The following is a 15209-nucleotide window of genomic DNA, read 5'->3' on the forward strand; positions in this document are numbered from 1 at the left end:
TAAAAATAATAATAATAATAATTGTAGTAAAAATTACAAATTAATCTTTTTACGAACTAACAGCACTTGCTTGAGGCATTTGTGTGGGATTAGCGCCGGCACCACCACGAATTGCAATTGCACCTTGACCAGCACGTATGGGTTTTGCAATTTGCGCTTGGGGACCACGACGTCCGAGATGTTTTTGTCGTACGGCTTCCTTAATACGATCAACTTCATATTGATAACGTTTACGATCACGCATAGCGCCTTCTTTGGCTTCTTTTAACGCTGTTTCCAAGGCCTTGACACGTTCCATTGTCGTGCGCAAACGTTTCTCCAATTTGGGCAATTCGCAACGCAAATCGGCATTGTCGCGCACCAATTGCTTGTGTACCTTGGTGAGTTGATCGAGATTGTTCTCGAGGAAGGAGATTTTTTGTTTTTGGGCCAGTGAGCCACCATCTTCTTCGCTGTCTTCGTTGATGACAGTTTTCTTGATACGGACCTAAAACACACAACATAGATAAGTCAAAATAAATTCAAATATTTTACATTTATTGGCAGAAAAGCACTTACTTGCAAATCTTGTACAAACAACTTTCTCAAATTGTGTAGAGTTTGCAATTCCTTGGCTACTGTATCTTCCAAACCCTTCAAATCTTTACGTGCCTGTTCACGTCTGTCGTTGGTGAGTATGATTTCTTGTAATTTATTGGATTTATCAGCCTCTTCTTGCTTGAGTTTCTCATAATCGGCCGTCATTTGCTGATGTGCCAATATTAATTTCTGATGGACATCCTTCATTTCATCCATTTCATGCTGTTTGGCAATGATTTCATCACGCAATTCGGACACCTGTTTGGTGTGAGCTTCACGTAATTCGTCCATTTGTAAATCGAACATGGAACGTAGTTGTTCGGCCTTTTGTTTTTCCTCGGCATTAACTGCGGACACATGTTCGGCGGCCTTGAGTTTAGCACACTCTTCGCGCAATGAATCGATTTGCTCTTCAAGGGCACGCTTCTTGTTTTCAGCCTCACGCATTGATTCCTGTAGAGATTTCATGCGAGCCTCATGTTGTGAGATAAGTAGGCGGTACTCTCCGAGATCCTTTTCGTATTCGGAAAGTTTCTTATTTGAATCCACCTGTTGAGTTTCCATGCTGGAGCAACGTTGAGCCATATTTTTGGCTTCGGTTTTCATTTTGCTAATGTACAGGCGAGCCATAGTGAAATCTTCTTCCACTTTGCCACTGTCGCCGGCACTAGGTATGCTATTCATTTTCATATCCATCGCAGAATCGCCCGATGCTAAGGCTTGACCTACTTCAGCCAAATCGCGCAATAAATTGGACAACATTTCGTTGATGCGTTTCTTTTGGTGAGAGGACATATCACGAAGTTGTTGCAAGTCAGCGGTGGTAGTGTTAAGCAAAGTCTGCTTTTGCTGCAGTTCTTCATTTAAGGTGTCGATATCCTTGTTCTTGGTATCGATTTCTTGAGATTTTTGGTCATAGTTAACAGCCAATTCTTCCAAGGCCTGTAAAACTTCTTTGACTTCTTCCTTGGCCGATTCGTTCTCCTGTTGGATGCGTGCCATTTCCGATTGAAGAGCCTCATACTCACGACGAGCATTGGCAATAAGTTCTTCCTGCTCGAGGATTTGTTCCTTGAGGTTTTCAACATATTGACTCTGTTGATTGATTTCCTCATCCTTCTCGTCCAATTGTTGGTACAGGCGTTCACGTTCTGCCTCCAAGCGGGCACGTTCATCACTACTAATGGAGCCTAACATAAGACCGGCCGCAGGTGTGGCTGGCACAGGAGCGGTAGTAGCAGCGGGAGCAACAGGTTCAACCTCCAGATTGGGAGTACTGGCCTCCATGACATCATCTACATTGACCTGTTCCTCGGCATTGACCGTTTCACCGGCACGCCAGCGGGCCAATTCCAATTCAAGTTTCTCCACCTTACCCTTGAGACGAGCATTCTTTTCCTTCTCCTTTTCATAGCGACGTTTCCATTCTTCGGCCGTCAACTCTTCATTGACACAGACAACATTCTTGACAGTCTTGGCTCTGCGACCAAACTCAAGAGTGGACTTGGTTTCAGCTTCGTTAAAACTGGCAGGAGAACAGCAAATAACAATAGTTGTGCGTGCATTACCACCCAAAGATTCTTGGAGAATACGTGTCAATTTCGAGTCACGATAGGGTATGTGCGTTTTATTGCCATCGGCCAAGGCAGAGATAACATTACCCAAAGCGGACAAAGATTTGTTAATATTTTTCGCCTCATCTAAGACAGTACCTTCGGCACCGGTTTTCGATACCTTTTCAGAACCAGCCAAATCGACCAAATACAATTTACCCGACAATTTCTTTTGATTTTCTAAATTCTCTTGTTTAACATTAATCAAGAATACTGAGTGAGAACGTGAAGAATGTTCGTTCATGTCTGGAAATCGGTTAAAACAAATTATGGAATTTATTAGTTAAAGGCGACCTTTTATCCCATAATAAAAATAACTTACTTGTAACGGCAATGTGACGATTTGATTTACCCTCCTCTATGACCTCAAATACATCTTCCGGCGATGAGACAAAACGCTCTGTGGCACCTTTTACATACGGCACGCGATTCTTATCCTCATGCACGCTCAAATTTACCTTGGAAACGTCGAGTAAATCACGAATCTTATCCATATAGATTTCATAGTAGGACACTTTAATATGGAATTCCAAATTCATTTCCATCGTATAAATGTGATTGAAAATGTCATTGACAATACGCGGTATGATACCCTGCTTCACCGAATCACCAATAACACCTTCCATGGTATGTGTTTTACCCGAAGATGTTTGACCGTAGGCAAATATTGTGCCGTTATAACCGGCCAAGACATCGGTAACAATGGATTTAGCGGCTTCATTGTAGACTTTCTCTTGGGATGCATTTGGTTTGAAGACTTTATCGAAGAGGTAAACTTTACCCTAAAAAAGACAAAAGAAAAACGTTTAAATTTAGAATATTAAATATAAAATTACAACTTATAAGCTTTAATTTATAACTCGAATGGAACAAAATGCTACATTTAAAAGCCATCAAAGTGTTTTTTTATTTACTCTTATATTTGGGAATAGATTTGATTTCAAATATTTATTTTCATTCAGTTCTATTTCAGTTCTAATTCAGTTCTAGTTCAGTTTTAGTTCAGTTCTAGTTCAGTTCTAGTTCAGTTCTACTTCAGTTCTACTTCAGTTCTACTTCAGTTCTAGTTCAGTTCTAGTTCAGTTCTAGTTCAGTTCTAGTTCAGTTCTAGTTCAGTTCTACTTCAGTTCTAGTTCAGTTCTAGTTCAGTTCTAGTTCAGTTCTAGTTCAGTTCTAGTTCAGTTCTAGTTCAGTTCTAGTTCAGTTCTAGTTCAGTTCTAGTTCAGTTCTAGTTCAGTTCTAGTTCAGTTCTAGTTCAGTTCTAGTTCAGTTCTAGTTCAGTTCTAGTTCAGTTCTAGTTCAGTTCTAGTTCAGTTCTAGTTCAGTTCTAGTTCAGTTCTAGTTCAGTTCTAGTTCAGTTCTAGTTCAGTTCTAGTTCAGTTCTAGTTCAGTTCTAGTTCAGTTCTAGTTCAGTTCTAGTTCAGTTCTAGTTCAGTTCTAGTTCAGTTCTAGTTCAGTTCTAGTTCAGTTCTAGTTCAGTTCTAGTTCAGTTCTAGTTCAGTTCTAGTTCAGTTCTAGTTCAGTTCTAGTTCAGTTCTAGTTCAGTTCTAGTTCAGTTCTAGTTCAGTTCTAGTTCAGTTCTATTCAGTTCTAGTTCAGTTCTAGTTCAGTTCTAGTTCAGTTCTAGTTCAGTTCTAGTTCAGTTCTAGTTCAGTTCTAGTTCAGTTCTAGTTCAGTTCTAGTTCAGTTCTAGTTCAGTTCTAGTTCAGTTCTAGTTCAGTTCTAGTTCAGTTCTAGTTCAGTTCTAGTTCAGTTCTAGTTCAGTTCTAGTTCAGTTCTAGTTCAGTTCTAGTTCAGTTCTAGTTCAGTTCTAGTTCAGTTCTAGTTCAGTTCTAGTTCAGTTCTAGTTCAGTTCTAGTTCAGTTCAGTTCTAGTTCAGTTCTAGTTCAGTTCTAGTTCAGTTCTAGTTCAGTTCTAGTTCAGTTCTAGTTCAGTTCTAGTTCAGTTCTAGTTCAGTTCTAGTTCAGTTCTAGTTCAGTTCTAGTTCAGTTCTAGTTCAGTTCTAGTTCAGTTCTAGTTCAGTTCTAGTTCAGTTCTAGTTCAGTTCTAGTTCAGTTCTAGTTCAGTTCTAGTTCAGTTCTAGTTCAGTTCTAGTTCAGTTCTAGTTCAGTTCTAGTTCAGTTCTAGTTCAGTTCTAGTTCGTTTTAATTCAGTTCTAGTTCAGTTCTAGTTCAGTTCTAGTTTAGTTCTAGTTCAGTTTTAGTTCAGTTCTAGTTCAGTTCTAGTTCAGTTTTAGATCAGTTCTAGTTCAGTTCTAGTTCAGTTCTAATTCAGTTCTAGTTCAGTTCTAATTCAGTTCTAGTTCACTTCTAGTTCAGTTCTAGTTCTGTTCTAGTTCAGTTCTATGCAGATCTAGTTCAGTCCTAGTTCAGTTCTAATTCAAATCTAGTTCCGTTCTAGTTTAGTTCTAGCCCACTTTCCATGAGAAGCTTAAGACATGAGATAAGGCACACATTTTTTATCATTTCATCATTACACGAAGTCTTATTTTTATTCTAACTTCATTCCTAAAACAATTTTTTAGATTTATTTTCTTTTGGAGCTTTTCATAACAATTTTTAAATCCATTCATATTTAGCCTTTATGCTCTGTGATTTATTATTTTTGCTTTCTTTACGTTGTTCCCATTAAGTGTTTGAATTTCCTTTAACTAGTTGTTCATTATTTAGCTTGTAAAACGTCTTTTTGCTCTCTTTCTTAACAAAATTTCTATTACTTTCTTGAACAGGTAGTAGTTAAGGTTAGGTGATGGTGGTATGTTCTTTTCAATTTCTACATGGTTTAAGCATAAAATTGCTTTTGGCATTAAGCCAAAATGAAAAGCGAAATAAAAAAACATAATCATCATTGTTGTTAGTTTCTGTTTGACAATGATTGAAGGGAGATATAGAACATCAACAAAAAAAATAAATAAAAACAACAATAAAGAAGAAAAAACCAACCTTAGAAAACGTATTTAACCTAAATTACTTGGTACAGTAGTTTAGAAAGACATAGATGTAAAAATACATTTTTTTTATATTATATTATAAAGTAAAAAACTTTCCAAAATATGTACTTCAAAACAAGGAGAACTAACCCTAAAATCTATTTGATAAAAATTTTTAATTTTTACTTATATACATTTTAACCACTGTACGTTTCTTACACTTCATTAGAAAATCAACAATTTATTTCGTAATGAATAGAATATTTGATTTCTCATATCATACGTTTCGCACTATGTTAAGAAATTTAAGATTTTTCGCATAAACAAACATTCAACAAAAAAGTCTTTGAAAGTGCATTAACACTTTGGAAATTGATTTTTTATTTTTTTGTATTGTTAAGTTTAATGATGTTTGTTGTATTTATATAGAAAATAAGAGGAAGTAGTAATAATTCGTTGAGAAAAATCTCAATCAAATCAAAACTCAATTAACTTATGGGCGGATGCCTGATATATTGAAGCTAAATTTCGATATCGAAATTGTTTTCGATTTCACGACCTATCTATCTGTCCTGTCTATTTATCTATCTATCTATCTATCTATCTATCTATCTATCTATCTATCTATCTATCTATCTATCTATCTATCTATCTATCTATCTATCTATCTATCTATCTATCTATCTATCTATCTATCTATCTATCTATCTATCTATCTATCTATCTATCTATCTATCTATCTATCTATCTATCTATCTATCTATCTATCTATCTATCTATCTATCTATCTATCTATCTATCTATCTATCTATCTATCTATCTATCTATCTATCTAGCTATCTATCTATCTATCTATCTATCTATCTATCTATCTATCTATCTATCTATCTATCTATCTATCTATCTATCTATCTATCTATCTATCTATCTATCTATCTATCTATCTATCTATCTATCTATCTATCTATCTATCTATCTATCTATCTATCTATCTATCTATCTATCTATCTATCTATCTATCTATCTATCTATCTGTCTATCTATCTATCTGTCTATCTATCTATCTATCTATCTATCTATCTATCTATCTATCTATCTATCTATCTATCTATCTATCTATCTATCTATCTATCTATCTATCTATCTATCTATCTATCTATCTATCTATCTATCTATCTATCTATCTATCTATCTATCTATCTATCTATCTATCTATCTATCTATCTATCTTCTATCTATCTATCTATCTATCTATCTATCTATCTATCTACTACTATCTATCTATCTATCTATCTATCTATCTATCTATCTATCTATCTATCTATCTATCTATCTATCTATCTATCTATCTATCTATCTATCTATCTATCTATCTATCTATCTATCTATCTATCTATCTATCTATCTATCTATCTATCTATCTATCTATCTATCTATCTATCTATCTATCTATCTATCTATCTATCTATCTATCTATCTATCTATCTAATCTATCTATCTATCTATCTATCTATCTATCTATCTATCTATCTATCTATCTATCTATCTATCTATCTATCTATCTATCTATCTATCTATCTATCTATCTATCTATCTATCTATCTATCTATCTATCTATCTATCTATCTATCTATCTATCTATCTATCTATCTATCTATCTATCTATCTATCTATCTATCTATCTATCTATCTATCTATCTATCTATCTATCTATCTATCTATCTATCTATCTATCTATCTATCTATCTATCTATCTATCTATCTATCTATCTATCTATCTATCTATCTATCTATCTATCTATCTATCTATCTATCTATCTATCTATCTATCTATCTATCTATCTATCTATCTATCTATCTATCTATCTATCTATCTTTAGGACTCGATATCTCAAAAATCTAATTGATGAAAAAAATTTAAACATTTCTTTTAAAATTTAAAGGTAATTCGGAAAGATTTCCGAACTTACAGAAAAGTTCTAAAAGCCTTATAACGTAACCATTTAGGTATAATTGGTATTATAATCTGTTATAATTAACATTCAGTAATCATATGTTTTTCAGATAATAGTTCAAAGTGAGAAAACCAATACATACTAAAAAAAATGAAATTAAAAGCAAAAACACAAACCCAAAATTAACTGAATCATACACGCTCTTGACAAATTACACTCAAATTAGATCATGTTTATTTGATAAGACAAAATGAAATAAATAATTTATTAACACCAAGCTACAATACATTTTAAAATTCTATAATAACTTAACTATTTCAAAAAAATTTAACTTGTAACTAGAAAAATATTATACTAAAAGCTCTTACATATAACAGTGCACTACAATTACAAAAAAAATTAATTTTAAAATTTAATAGAAAAAAAGTTGTTCACTTATCTAGTGTAAAATGATTTAATGAAAGCATGTTCTTAAGTTTTACGTATCTTTCTTTCTACTAACTGAAGCACATCATCATCATCAACCATCCATCCATTCATCCACTTGTATATAATATAAATATAATAAGTTGAAAAATGTATAAACGTGTACATTGTTGTAGCAGAAAGAATATGATTTTGGAGAAGAATGAAAAACAATTATTCATGCATTCAGATTTCAAAGTCAAAATGGAATGTAAGTGTGTGAATGTATCTTTTGCTGGCTAAATGGATGAATAATATACAATATTAAGAATTCTCTTATATATAACATGAACATATTTCAATGGTATGTTATTATAAAACTTTCAAAATTAAAAAAAAGAAACAAAAAAAAAACGAAAACAAAAACTACACTAATAATAAAACCTAAGCCAGAAGATGAAAAAGCAAGCAACAAACCAACCTACTACAATAATTTCTTGTTTCCACATTATTTTAAGAATAGTTAGCAAATAATTAATGAGAAAATAGTCTGTGACTGAATAATGGAGAAGAAAGAAAAAAATGAGAAAAACTATACATATACAGAGAAAGAAAATAAACACAAAATCAACAATTACATACAGAAATAATAAAAAACGCTAAATATAAACTAAAAACTTTTTAAGCGATGATGTTATAGGTATAATTCTAAACAATCATAATTTTGTAACATTTTAAAGGATCTGTAGTGTAAAGCTTTTTTCACTTGAAAAGTTAGACCCAAGTCTAATCTATAGTCTAGTCTATAGTCTAGTCTATAGTCTAGTCTAGTAGATAGTCTAGTCTATAGTCTAGTCTATAGTCCTAGTCTATGTCTAGTCTATAGTCTAGTCTATAGTCTAGTCTATAGTCTAGTCTATAGTCTAGTCTATAGTCTAGTCTATAGTCTAGTCTATAGTCTAGTCTATAGTCTAGTCTATAGTAGTCTATAGTCTAGTCTATAGTCTAGTCTATAGTCTAGTCTATAGTCTAGTCTATAGTCTAGTCTATAGTCTAGTCTATAGTCTAGTCTATAGTCTAGTCTATAGTCTAGTCTATAGTCTAGTCTATAGTCTAGTCTATAGTCTAGTCTATAGTCTATAGTCTAGTCTAGTCTATAGTCTAGTCTATAGTCTAGTCTATAGTCTAGTCTATCGTAGTCTATAGTCTAGTCTATAGTCTAGTCTATAGTCTAGTCTATAGTCTAGTCTATAGTCTAGTCTATAGTCTAGTCTATAGTCTAGTCTATAGTCTAGTCTATAGTCTAGTCTATAGTCTAGTCTATAGTCTAGTCTATAGTCTAGTCTATAGTCTAGTCTATAGTCTAGTCTATAGTCTAGTCTATAGTCTAGTCTATAGTCTAGTCTATAGTCTAGTCTATAGTCTAGTCTATAGTCTAGTCTATAGTAGTCTATAGTCTAGTCTATAGTCTAGTCTATAGTCTAGTCTATAGTCTAGTCTATAGTCTAGTCTATAGTCTAGTCTATAGTCTAGTCTATAGTCTAGTCTATAGTCTAGTCTATAGTCTAGTCTATAGTCTAGTCTATAGTCTAGTCTATAGTCTAGTCTATAGTCTAGTCTATAGTCTAGTCTATAGTCTAGTCTATAGTCTAGTCTATAGTCTAGTCTATAGTCTAGTCTATAGTCTAGTCTATAGTCTAGTCTATAGTCTAGTCTATAGTCTAGTCATAGTCTAGTCTATAGTCTAGTCTATAGTCTAGTCTAGTCTATAGTCTAGTCTAGTCTATAGTCTAGTCTAGTCTATAGTCTAGTCTATAGTCTAGTCTATAGTCTAGTCTATAGTCTAGTCTAGTCTATAGTCTAGTCTAGTCTATAGTCTAGTCATAGTCTAGTCTATAGTCTATAGTCTAGTCTATAGTCTAGTCTATAGTCTAGTCTATAGTCTAGTCTATAGTCTAGTCTATAGTCTAGTCTATAGTCTAGTCTATAGTCTAGTCTATAGTCTAGTCTATAGTCTAGTCTATAGTCTAGTCTATAGTCTAGTCTATAGTCTAGTCTATAGTCTAGTCTATAGTCTAGTCTATAGTCTAGTCTATAGTCTAGTCTATAGTCTAGTCTATAGTCTAGTCTATAGTCTAGTCTATAGTCTAGTCTATAGTCTAGTCTATAGTCTAGTCTATAGTCTAGTCTATAGTCTAGTCTATAGTCTAGTCTATAGTCTAGTCTATAGTCTAGTCTATAGTCTAGTCTATAGTCTAGTCTATAGTCTAGTCTATAGTCTAGTCTATAGTCTAGTCTATAGTCTAGTCTATAGTCTAGTCTATAGTCTAGTCTATAGTCTAGTCTATAGTCTAGTCTATAGTCTAGTCTATAGTCTAGTCTATAGTCTAGTCTATAGTCTAGTCTATAGTCTAGTCTATAGTCTAGTCTATAGTCTAGTCTATAATCTAGTCTATAGTCTAGTCTATAATCTAGTCTATAGTCTAGTCTATAGTCTAGTCTATAGTCTAGTCTATAGTCTAGTCTATAGTCTAGTCTATAGTCTAGTCTATAGTCTAGTCTATAGTCTAGTCTATAGTCTAGTCTATAGTCTAGTCTATAGTCTAGTCTATAGTCTAGTCTATAGTCTAGTCTAAGTCTAGTCTAGTCTAGTCTATAGTCTAGTCTATAGTCTAGTCTATAGTCTAGTCTATAGTCTAGTCTATAGTCTAGTCATAGTCTAGTCTATAGTCTAGTCTATAGTCTAGTCTATAGTCTAGTCTATAGTCTAGTCTATAGTCTAGTCTATAGTCTAGTCTATAGTCTAGTCTATAGTCTAGTCTATAGTCTAGTCTATAGTCTAGTCTATAGTCTAGTCTATAGTCTAGTCTATAGTCTAGTCTATATTCTAGTCTATAGCCTAGTCTATAGTCTAGTCTATAGTCTAGTCTATAGTCTAATCTATAGTCTAGTCTCTAGTCAGTCTATAGTCTAGTCTCTAGTCAGTCTATAGTCTAGTCAGTCTAGTCTGTGTAGTAAGTACTATTCCCATGCTCGGCCTATTATATAAAGCAAATAACAAAAAAATTATAAGTACTTATTAAAACGTTTTAAAAAAATCAATTTATTATGTAACTACAAACCTACACAATAAATATATTTTATTAATTTAACAATTGTTTTGGTGTGGACACAATTCTGAATAATACTTTGATATCATAAGTAGAAAGCAATGTCTAATTAAGCAAATAACACGTTTCTCGTATTTATACAAAAAGTTAAAATTTTCAAATGTCTAATATTCCGGTTTATTGAAAAGATTTGGGTTCAATTTTTCCCAATTTTCGAAGAGTTCTAGATGTTTATATTCATCCTAATCGCAAGTAATAACATTAATTCCATAAACTATTCATTCACAATAGTGGACTTTTTACAAGATTTTTTACAAAATTCACTCGATCGATTTGACTAAAATTGTCGAACGAATGCATAGACCTACATAGATCTTACTCATAAGGGAAACGAGCTTTTAACTAATTTATTAACCTGTGAAGATTGAAGTTGTTCAATCTATGACACGCTAATGTAAAATTCATAGGTTTTTCAACTGAATTTGAAGCACTTCGGGTTACTAGTTGTGATGAAAATTCCACATCTTTTCCCACACTTTTTTGCTGGGATATGATTTAATTTTATAAACACATGTGTGTTAACTTTTTTATTGCACATTATGGAATGCAATGGGTTTACAAGAACAAAATGGAAGTTGTTTTATAAATAGATTATTATGGATATAATAAAACAAGAAGTTTTAAGTGATACCATATGAAAGAAAAAAAATTTACTACTTGAAAGTTTAAAGAAAATGTACAAGTTTTGTATAGATGTACATATAATGCAAAAATTTACATTCATATGTTATTGTGTGTAGGAATGAAATGAAAAACATTTTAAGAATACGTACTATAGTTTTTACATTGAGAATTTTATGAACACAAATGGTAAAACTAAAATCCCTATAAAAATATTAAGAAATCAAATGTCGATATTAGCGGGGATATAAAGCTCTGTTTAAGAATCTTTAAATTTAAATTAAACTGTAATCACATGCAAAAAGAGTTTTATAATATATAAATAAATTAAATTTTTGGTAAAATGATATATATTTTACCAAAAATTTATGTTTTTAATATTATAATCTTTTGTCCAATTCATAAATATCATAGACTAACAATAAATATGTTGTGTGAATAAAATTTGTTTACTTATTTAGATATGATTCATATGATGTTGAATGCTGCAGAAATGCTGTGGTTGTGGCACACGCACGTACGCCTTTTTTTTGATGACAAAACAACAACAATTATAGCAGCTATTGAAACAACAAAGTGATATAGAAACATAATACTAATTCAACTAAAAAAGAACACCCACGCACAAAATAATATTTATACCCTACAACAGGAATGGAAATGTTAGTACTATTACTTTTTGAAGTGTTGTTGTGTGCCTTTGGTAGCTTAGTAATTAGTGTTCTTGTCTAACCGCTATAGACCAGGATATATTCTTGCTTTTAGTCAAAACAATAGTGCAGTTTAAAGTCCATTCAAAAGTATAGTTTTTAGTCTAGTCTATAGTCCGCAATATAGTCTTGTTTATAGTCCAAACTATACTCTACTGTTTAGAGTTGTTTACAGTTCAGATTATAGTATGGTGTATAGTCCAGAATATAGTCAAGATTATATTCGAGTCTATAATCCAGAGTATAGCTTTGCTTACAATCCAGTCTATAGTCTAGTCTATAATCCAGATTATAATCTAGTAGTAAATATCTAATGATGCTGCTTTTACAATTAGTCCAAGTCCCCATATAAGGTTTCCTTAAGAAAATTAAGTTTTAAACTATATTTTGTATATTACATTGCAAATCTATTAACGACTATAATTTCTAAAGCAGAGGATTTATACAAAACTAGATTGATGGAACAGAAATAAATATGTACACATTTTTATAGTTTTACCGACCATATAAAAATACCAACAGATTGGTTTCTTTTCAAGAATGTATACAGTTTCCCATATAAATTTGAAATGAACCGTTAATTGCAGTTAACATTCCATGAGTAAGAATCTAACTTTTCCTTAAACAAAGAGCATATATAACTAAGTATATATAGACACATTATTTAATATAATTTAAGCTAAAGTAGGTAATTAAAACTTTAGAAATGCACATCCATCAACATCATCAATTATTCTCAATTAGTTCAATACAAACAAATAACTTCAAAACGTACGTATGTATGTAGTTTTGAAAAATGTAATGGAAATGGTGCCTAAGTATTGGATACATATTCATGAATCACTATACATATATACATATGTATGTATAAGACTTATTTGTTAATCGAGAATTAGGGTAATAAAGATGGTTTAATATATGATTGAATGTTTGTTAGTTATATCAAGACATACGATAAGTTTATGTGTATATACATTCAAATGTATGTAAAAAATAATCTGCCTATACATCATTTTATTCGCAGTCAAGTTGTATTTAAAAAAATTATTTAATTGTGGGTTAAATTCCAAAGAATATGTAAATGTCATTAATTGTATTGAGTAATTAAAAAAAATTAAATAATTAAAAGATAAAAACAAGGGCAAGGCCGACCATATGATACCCCACAGCAATGAGCATATTATAAATAAGGATTATTGATTATGTAGGTATTTAAGTTGTTTTTTTACATTAATTCCAAAATATTTTAACAATTTGACAAAAACGTGATTGTCCAATTATATGGAGATTTAATTTGCGCCTATCATCACACATTTTGGAACCTATGTAGCTCTTTCATAAGGCGACTTTATGTGGTCCTAACTAACTAACTATAGTCAAAAATTTCAACTTTCTAACTATTCCGGTTGCAACAGACGGGCGGGAATATCTAGCACTAATAAGGACCGACCGTGTTGCAAACGGAATAAATAATTTTTTAGTTATGTACCAACAACTTTATTTTTGTTAGTAAATAGCTGAAAATACAATTTGCGCTAAAATCATTATTAATTGCCATAATGGATACTTTTTTGGTATTTGATAGGACCTCCAACTAAACTCTCATTTGAATTAAGTTCAATACACCTGCCGTCTCATTATTTTCTTTTGTTTTTACATATTTTGCTTTGCTCCTATTTTTCGTTGTTTGATCCCTACCAATAAAAACTATTTGTTGTATTATACAATTGGGGGTTGTTGTTTTTGAGTTCCGATGGAGGTATACTTGTTTGTAGTTTTTTATTATTATTATTGTTGTTGTGTTGAAGTTGTTGTGTCTTTGGCTATAACAAAATGGCAACACTTTATTATTGACATTAATTTCATTTGTTATTGTTGGCTTTTAAATGTATTGTTGTAGACGACGTTTCTCCTCGCTGCTACATTTTGTTTTGTATATATTGAGAGTGTAGTATAGTGGAAATGAAAGAATACAAAAAAAGGGGGGTTATGGACAAAATGACGTCATCTGACAATTAAACCTAACCCCAAAATAAATACACACAACTAAAGCGAAAAAAGTTTTTTCCTTTATACAAATTTATGTTTTTAATAAAGATGAATTAAAAAAGAAAAACTTACCGCAATAGAAAGGCAATTTTCTTCGCTGCTATTAGGAAATTTAACAACAAACTTTGAACCGGCTTTTTCTTCGCTATCGTTTAGTGGACGAAAACGACAGACGACTTTAATACTATCCTCTGCTGGTATTTCACGTTCAGCAGACATTTTGTTAAGATAATTTTTTCAATTATATTTCACAATTTTCAAAATTAAGCACAACTAAGCACCAAATGTATAAATTTTAGTTAATAATTTTAAGTAAAATGCAGTATATTGTTTCGATTTACTCTTGCCAAATGTAGTTATGCATAAAAAACAGCAGCAGAGCCCAAATTTATTATCTTTTTTTGCACAATATTGGAGTCAACGTAAAAGCAAGACGAAGAGTTTTCACGAACACAAAGGTAATTCTTCGTTCGTATTTTTTTTTCGATAACTCCTACCGAAAAAATTGTTGCAACTATTTTTTAATATTATTTTCTTTTTCTTTAATATAATTATTTTATTAAAATTATAACACGTTTTTCAATTTATTTCAAGAAAATGATGTATAATTTTTTCTTAAACGCATTAATCAATTGGAAAATCGTTTTGGGAATGGCCTGTCATGCAGTAAGAAAAATTGCTCATCATTTGCACACACTCTCACACATATACACTCACTCACGCACACCTATTCATATTTAATATGCGAAAAAAATTTGCTGAATAGAAAATCTCTTTTTTAATTTTCTATGAAATTAAAAGAGATTTTATTTATTTGCAACAATTAAATAAGTGTTTACAATTTGTTGGTATTAGGAAAATTTTATAAATTTTTTAATTATTTATTTTTCTTAAAAAATATAAAAATTTTCACTATGACTCGTCCCAATGACAACCGATTGTGAGTCAGAGCCCTGCGCCGACAAATATTAACGGCGGCGGCGGCTGACACTAAAAATATCGGCGGCGGCTTAAAATCGACTGTAAGCCGGCTAAGTATCAAATACGCTTAATTTCCAAAGATTTTATATAAAAACGGAATCCGAGAGATAAAAAAGTGGGATTTTGTATATAATTTATAACAATAAAATAGAGCAAGCACAAAAGTTGTGTGAGAAATTATGCAGGGATGGAAAAAA

At 31.6% G+C, this 15209-nt stretch overlaps 1 protein-coding gene across 2 annotated transcripts; it reads right to left on the bottom strand.

Moving 5' to 3' along the window:
* LOC119603559 (kinesin heavy chain) lies at positions 1-14994 on the bottom strand. Of its 2 annotated transcripts, XM_037955605.1 has the most exons (5): positions 14871-14994; positions 14104-14758; positions 2515-2974; positions 559-2438; positions 1-487 (listed from the first exon to the last, which is right to left on the bottom strand). In XM_037955605.1, exons 2-5 carry the CDS (start codon positions 14248-14250, stop codon positions 50-52), a joined length of 2925 nt encoding a protein of 974 aa, XP_037811533.1. In that variant the 5' UTR covers positions 14251-14758; positions 14871-14994; the 3' UTR covers positions 1-49. The 2 variants fall into 2 exon arrangements, with proteins under 2 accessions (XP_037811533.1, XP_037811532.1); XM_037955604.1 differs by having other exon boundaries at positions 14104-14988.
* Positions 14995-15209: the final 215 nt, after the last annotated feature.

This window comes from Lucilia sericata, unplaced genomic scaffold, assembly GCF_015586225.1.
Source record: "Lucilia sericata isolate MDLA Ls3-8-SP2 unplaced genomic scaffold, ASM1558622v1 Contig000311F_arrow, whole genome shotgun sequence".
NCBI lineage: Eukaryota > Metazoa > Arthropoda > Insecta > Diptera > Calliphoridae > Lucilia > Lucilia sericata.

Excerpts from the sequence above, each read along its gene's own strand:
- LOC119603559 (XM_037955605.1), bottom strand. The coding sequence starts at position 14,250 with ATGTCTGCTGAACGTGAAATACCAGCAGAGGATAGTATTAAAGTCGTC. Across the intron at positions 2,439-2,514 it reads TCGTCACATTGCCGTTACAA|ACATGAACGAACATTCTTCA; the intron begins GTAAGTTATTTT and ends ACCGATTTCCAG. Across the intron at positions 488-558 it reads TGTTTGTACAAGATTTGCAA|GTCCGTATCAAGAAAACTGT; the intron begins GTAAGTGCTTTT and ends TGTGTGTTTTAG.